This window comes from Bremia lactucae, linkage group LG3, assembly GCF_004359215.1.
Source record: "Bremia lactucae strain SF5 linkage group LG3, whole genome shotgun sequence".
NCBI lineage: Eukaryota > Oomycota > Peronosporomycetes > Peronosporales > Peronosporaceae > Bremia > Bremia lactucae.
Genome location: NC_090612.1, coordinates 6,557,580 through 6,564,288, shown reverse-complemented (window position 1 = coordinate 6,564,288; position 6,709 = coordinate 6,557,580). Strand labels below are relative to the sequence as shown.

At 45.2% G+C, this 6,709-nt stretch overlaps 1 protein-coding gene across 1 annotated transcript; it reads right to left on the bottom strand.

The window, feature by feature from the left end:
* Positions 1 to 1,734: 1,734 nt before the first annotated feature.
* On the bottom strand, positions 1,735 to 2,019 carry CCR75_008202 (uncharacterized protein; the record flags this gene model as incomplete). The annotated part of the gene is made up of 2 exons (XM_067966256.1): positions 1,735 to 1,959; positions 1,990 to 2,019. 2 exons carry the CDS (start codon positions 2,017 to 2,019, stop codon positions 1,735 to 1,737), a joined length of 255 nt encoding a protein of 84 aa, XP_067817244.1.
* Between the last annotated feature and the right edge of the window lie 4,690 nt (positions 2,020 to 6,709).

Here is a 6,709-nt window from a genome sequence, read left to right as displayed (position 1 = left end):
CTGAGAATAAGCCGCCCTAGGGGCATGAATTACACCGATAAAAGAAGCACGGACATGGGTCCCATGAGAAGCAAGGTAAGCCTGCCTCTCTAGACAAGCGGTGCAGCTATAGCCTGCACCGACTACGGACCCGTTTGTCAAACCGGGCACGTAAAGTTACCAATTTATCAAGCCAGGCCTCGCGGCCTGCACTTTGCACATTCTGAATGAACGTTCTCCAAGCTTGAAACAAAGAAGTTACACCCTCGCCACGCTTGCATGTGTACCATCGATGCCGAAAAAAAGGCATCGATGAAGAGCTCGCTCGTCCTCACCAGGCTTGTGAAGCTTGGATCAGTTGAACGACGTTTTTTTACAGTTATTGGTAACAGGCCAACGAGGTAAGTTGCCCTTAGGGAGCAAACAGGGTTTCTTTTTGGGAGCGAATTGCAACATAATGCGCTTCCCCTTTGACTAATGTTAGCACTAGGACTTCGAAGTGATCTTTACGATCACTTCGTTCCTGGTAATGCATGGTAACATCACCGGGGTTGTCATCATAAATGGAGTCATTATAAGATAACCCCAGACGAGTTAACATCTTTGCGAATAACTCTTTGGTTGTCACGCTTGAGCCCATAGGTTTGACGGATTCGGCTCCGGGTGAACCCGAGCCGGATTTCCTAATTACAATAATTTATTTTAGTTGTCTATTGCGTACGTGTTTCGATGAGCTTTTGCACTTTGTCGAGCTGACAATCCCCTCTATACTTACTACCGAGTCGGGCGATGACGCCAACTCATAAAAGTCACTTCCAATTGGAGTTGGAGGCGACTTGTTCCCGCAGTAAACGCCTGAACATCTACGAGTCGTGTATCTGCCAGGTTTGCGGCATTACAGGCTACGCGCACGGGCTTAGACACCATGCGCACGCAAAAGTTGGAATTAAAAATAAACCAACTAGTGCTATCTTACAGAGAGGGACACAATAGACTCTCTGTCACTCTACATCAGTCACTATAGTGACTGTTGGTTAAGGGGGTGAATGTAACGGGGTGTTCGGTTACATAAATATTATTTTCTATAAGAGGCAATAAATATTATTCCGTATAAAAGAAAATAATAAAGAAGTATAAGTTAGGAAAATGGTAACGGCGCCTTATTTCGGTTAACGTCACCCCATCATTCAACAATTAAAATTAAGTGACATTCATCTGCCGCTCCAAAAACTTTCTTTGACAAAGTGCACGATAATAATAACTATCATATTACGACATCATGGCGCCACCGAGCTGCAAAGCTGACGATATTTTGGGTCTTGTGCTTCTTCCGACTACTTTCCAATATTTTAAGGTCGAATTATTCTCTTAATGTCGCATTGAACACTTGCATTACTACGTTTATAGAGCTCAATAATCCGCTATCTACAGCTTTTGCGACCTGAGCAAAGGAGAGCTCCTCGTGCCTCGTTCTTATTGGATTTCCAATTAAGAGCTTCCCGCAAGATTTTTTTAAGAAGTACCTTGTTCCTGCTCACTTCCAGTCCAGAGTATGATCTCATCAAACTGCAAAATTCTACTGCACCGCTCCAACCTTTTCATAAATTACGACAGCTCCTGTTTCTTTCTAGCTTTTCCCCGATATCTACATATTTCCCAACCTTTACAGACCACTAGGTTTCGCAAAATACGTGAAACGAGCCAAAGTTCTGCGATGCGAGCGTCACATGCAGATACCGCAGCCACTCTTTCATCTCACTTACGCACTGAGCAAGAAGCGACCCCTTTTGCCACGAATCGCCACTCGCCACGGATCGCTTGCGACCCATAAAAAACCGAGTCATGTGGCATGATATAAATGCCCTTGGCCGTGTACTTGACCAAGTCAATTTCGCCGCGGTTGCGGCAAGGCTCTTCCCGAAACACGGCATCTTGGCGCTCGTGAGTACCCGTATCGACACGTGATCGCAGTCCAAAACCCTACATAAGAAAGAAGCCTGCTTTGATCACGTCACCACGCGGGACGACCGCAGCACGCATTATTACAGTTTCTCGCGAGACCGTAAAGGTTTCACTATAAAAATTAAGTTTGAAAAAGATCAAATGTCAAAAACAATTTCTAGGGCGGCCGATAAACATCATTTCAATATATTTATTTAATGGTGGGTGCCGTTAATCGAAATGGGGGTGCCGTTATCATTTCAATCATTTTAATAAATTGTACTTAATATTTACAAAATTACCGCATTCGGTAGTATCGAAGCAATACGGCAATAGTTCTATTGATTGGTTAATTTAAGTTTAAATCAACTCCACCAATCGCTGCCAGACGCACGGATAAGCAGTTCGCAAGGAATCGCAACACATAGTTTGATATTAAGTAATAAAACTAATAGATAAGAAGATCGTTACACAGGAGCTTCAATATATTTATCCAGCTTTACCTCTTCCTATATTAAACCTTTCGTATTGACCTTTAGTAGCTAAGACTTCTTCGTTCCCAAAAACCTTCCTCTGCACGTCGTGTACGTGAAGTGATTCGGAGACAACTCACCTTAAGCCCGTTCTAAAAAGCTAATTTGACATCGTAACCGGAATAGTGTTAACGATAAGAGCTTAGCCGGATCTTGAAACTTTCCAAAGGTGAGCCAGCCATCGACAATGTACCCTGTTGATGGTCGAGGCATATATTAAGGAGCGCTTTAATTGAGATGAGGGTACTTATCTCTTTCGGCGCGTCTAGACTTATGGTTGATAGGTCACGTTAGCCAAAGGGTCAGAGGTCTTTAAAGCAGTTCGAAGTACAAAACTTTCTATGGGATAGTCGCCATCAAGTCGGCGTATGGTAAGTTTGTTTAACCCCACGTAGCAATAGAGGCCCAAAAATGCGCAGTGAAACATATCATACTTTCGAGACCTTTTTATAGTAAACGGTTTGGATGAAGGGTATGACTTCCTCGGCATACCTTCGCTCCATAATACGAGCCATAGGTCCGATAAGTAACCATATCAATCCAAGCTCACATGTACAGATCGAACTGTAGTTATGGTATTGCTGCTACTAAAAAGAAATCATTAAATTTAGCCAATGACTCCTCCTAAAACATTCTTGAAACATATAGCGTCATCCTTCTGACGTCAGCAAAGGTAATCGCCGGTAATACCTCGTTAACCATTGCCTTCAAATCCCTTCGGTATCGGTTTGCCTACGCTCCTTTAGTCGCCACTTGTGCACATAAGCTCAAGGTGCTTATCGGCAACAGTTCTTTCTCATGAACTCATTTGGAACTTGTCGTCTGCTGCGGGGCCTCTCAGTGACCAGTCATACATCATTCGGCTGCGCAAACTTGCTGCTACTACCAACAGAGAAAGATTTTCACCAGATTTTTAAACCTGCGCTATGTTTGCACGCTGCGACTGATATCGTTTCAAGTCATTCTAGACTTGCGTGGGTAATCTTTGATGTAGTGTCCTTGTTTGCCGCAATTGCGGCACGCATCAGTCCTCTTCACTGACCATCCTTTGCGCTTAGCCTCCTTCATCATGAACGCTTGACCAGATGCAGCTACGTCGCCGCCCTGCTCCTTCCGCTTCTGTCCTCATATAGGTGTTAAGACGTCAACAGCTCCCAAGTCAATCGCGTCCACACGCAATTTCAATGTCGTAATGAAAAACTGGTATGGGTCACTAAGAATTCCAACAAGCGTGATAACTGAAACGTCCTCGCTCACGGAGCACCGAAAGCATTGAGCTGTTCCGCTAGCGTATTCAGCTTATCAATGCTTTTCATTATTTTACCACTTTTTCCATCAGTATCGTGAAGAAACGTCGCAGAAGAATGAGCTTGTTCGCGGAGTTCCTCTTGTCGAAGTGTCTTCCAGTCGCGAGAATGCATCATTTACACCACAGAAGGAAGAGTTGGCAAGGCTTGGGCTTATAAGCTAAGCTAAGTATACGAGTGACATACACGTTTGATTGAACATTGAAACACTTGATGGCAAAATGCAAAGTAGAAAAATTAAAGGCTCTTAGTTTGCAAATATATCGCTGCCTCTAAGCCAATCACTACTTTTAGCCACGTACCAGCTTCTGATCACGGCATTAGAATTGCGTGGGGACACGTTGACTTGGGCTGTTGTCGTCTCAACACCTATAAAGACATGAAGCAGAAGGAGCAGGGCGGCAACATAGCTGCGTCTGGTCATGCGTTCATGATGAAGGAGGCTAAGCACGAAGAACGGCCAGTGAAAAGAAAAGAACTAGTGCGTGCCGCAATTGCGGCAAACAGAAAACTGCATTGGGGTCTCCCCTCGCGAGTTTAGAATGACGCTGAGATATCAGTCGCAACGTGCAAACCTAGCACAGATTTAAAAGTCTGGTGACTTTCTTTCTCTGTTGGCAGTAGCAGCGACTTTGCGCAGCCTAATGATGCATGAGTGGTCGGTTCGGGGGCCTCGCCGCATGCAACAAGTTCAAGTTCATGAGGAAATACTGTTGCCGATGAGCTCCCGAGCTTCAGTGCACAAGTGGCGACTTAAGGACGGCAAACTCATGCAGAAGGATTTAAAGGTAATAGTAAACGAGTAATTACCGGTGCTTTCCTGTAATAAAGTCATAAGGATGACGCTAGATGATTCTAGAAATTTTAAAAATAATGGTAGCCCCCATCACTGACCGTTTTTGTGCTTAGCATCCTTCACCACGAGCGCTTAATCAGACGCAATTTCATTGCCACCGTGCGTCTTCTTGTTCATGTCCTCGTGTAAGCGTCGAGACATCAACAGCTCCCGAGTCAAAGTGTCCGCACACGATTTCAGTGCTGTAAATGAAAAACTGGTACGGGCCACGAAGACTTCCAAGAAGTGAGGTAACCAAGTCGTCCTCACTCACAGGTCACCTACAGCAATGATCTGCTCCGCTAGCTTATTCAGCTTATTGATGTTCTTCAGACTTGTATCACTGTTACCATAAAAAAGAAAGAGCTTGATCACGAGGTTCTCTTGTTGAAGTGTCATTTCCTCGCGGTTTTGCATCATGAATACCACCTGTGGCAGGTGCGAGTCATTTAGCGCGAGACAGATTTCACCAGTACCTATCTGGGTTTTCTCTTAAAGTTCGCCTGGTCCATCGCAGTCGTGGAGTGCTTTACCTTGATCTTACCACTTGCTTCAACAAGTCCCATTCCTCGCTTTCAAGCTACCCGGAAAGCGCAAACTTCGGGCATAAATCAAATCGATCGTTAAAAGTTTTAAGACCGGAGCATCGTGAGGCTGGATTGGAAAAGGCGAGTGCTCTCGAAGAAACGAAATCACGTCAAATCAAGCGGCGATTACGCGTGCGAAAGGAACCAACTTTCGGTCAAGAATGTGGGTGGTGCTTCCGAAGATGGAAACAGTGACTCGACTTCTCCTGCATTTTGGCGTGCAAGTGCTAATGCGGTAGAAGCTAAGGACTTGTCGGATCCAGCCACATTTAAAGATGCTATAAGTGGACCGGATCAGCTTCATTAGCGCAAGGCGTTTCAAGCTGAGTTAAATTCAATGCATCTTTGTAGTGTATTTCGAGCTGCAAAGCTACCGGCAGAAGAGCACGCTATCGGAACGAAGTGGGTATTAAAGATTAAACGTAAAACCGACGCCTCTATCGAGAAATACAAGGCTCGACTCGTGGTTGAGCTCGACCAAGACTTTGATTGCCTTGAGCTGGTCGAGGCAATTTATGGCCTAAAACAAGCTTCGCGTGTGTGGGATGATACTTCTGCCGAGTTTTTATGCTTGATTGGTTTTCAAGTCTCGGCCTTTGACCCGTGCTTTTACATGAATTTTATCGGAGGATATTTTGCTAGCTACTGTTGGTATACGTCGATGATGTGTTAGTCACTAGAGTTCGACGGAGCTGACTGCGCGTACGAAGACCGACTTGAAAAAGATACTTCGAGATGACCGACGGTGGCATTTGTGTTGGGCATTCGGCTTGTGAACAATGACGATGGCAGCGCAGCAATTAGTCAACGGCGATTCGTCGACGACATTCTCAAGCGTTTTAGCATGGATGATTGCAAGGCGGGCTATTGACAGTGGCGCTACCCATCATATATGCTACGACAAGTCCAAGTTTCAACACTGGACGAGCAAGAAGGCGAACTTTCAGTAGCTGATGGTGACAAGACAAAGATTATGGGTATGGGGACTATTGTCGAGCAGGTAGTCCTACCCAACGGTGACATTCGCGAAATCCAAATCAAAAACGCGCTGTATGTACCGAAGATGACCAAAAATGCTCTCGGTCCCGGAGATAAACCGAAGTGGTCGCTTTTAGTGGTGTTTTACGGAGCTCGCATGAACATTCACGGAAAAGCTCAAAACAATTGGTGGCAACGGCCGACCTCGTCGATGGACTGGCTTTGCACCCAAAGTGAGCAAGAATCTCTTGGAGGCAGCAAGTACTTGTTACTTATTGTGAACGAGGCCAGTGGATGCATGATGTGATACTACTTGCGCAAGTCGGAAAGCGAGGACATTATCAAGACGTACATACTGAAGGTTCAAACGCAATTTGGAAAGTAGGTCAAGTTCGTGCGGAATGACGGGATTTGAGAATTTGCGACTACTTTATTCAAGTTCTTCTACGAGGACGATGATATCGAGGTCACAGTTCCGTACGCTCATAAACCAACAGGACAGCTGAGCGGGCCATACGAACGATTGTTACCATTGGACGCAGCATGTTG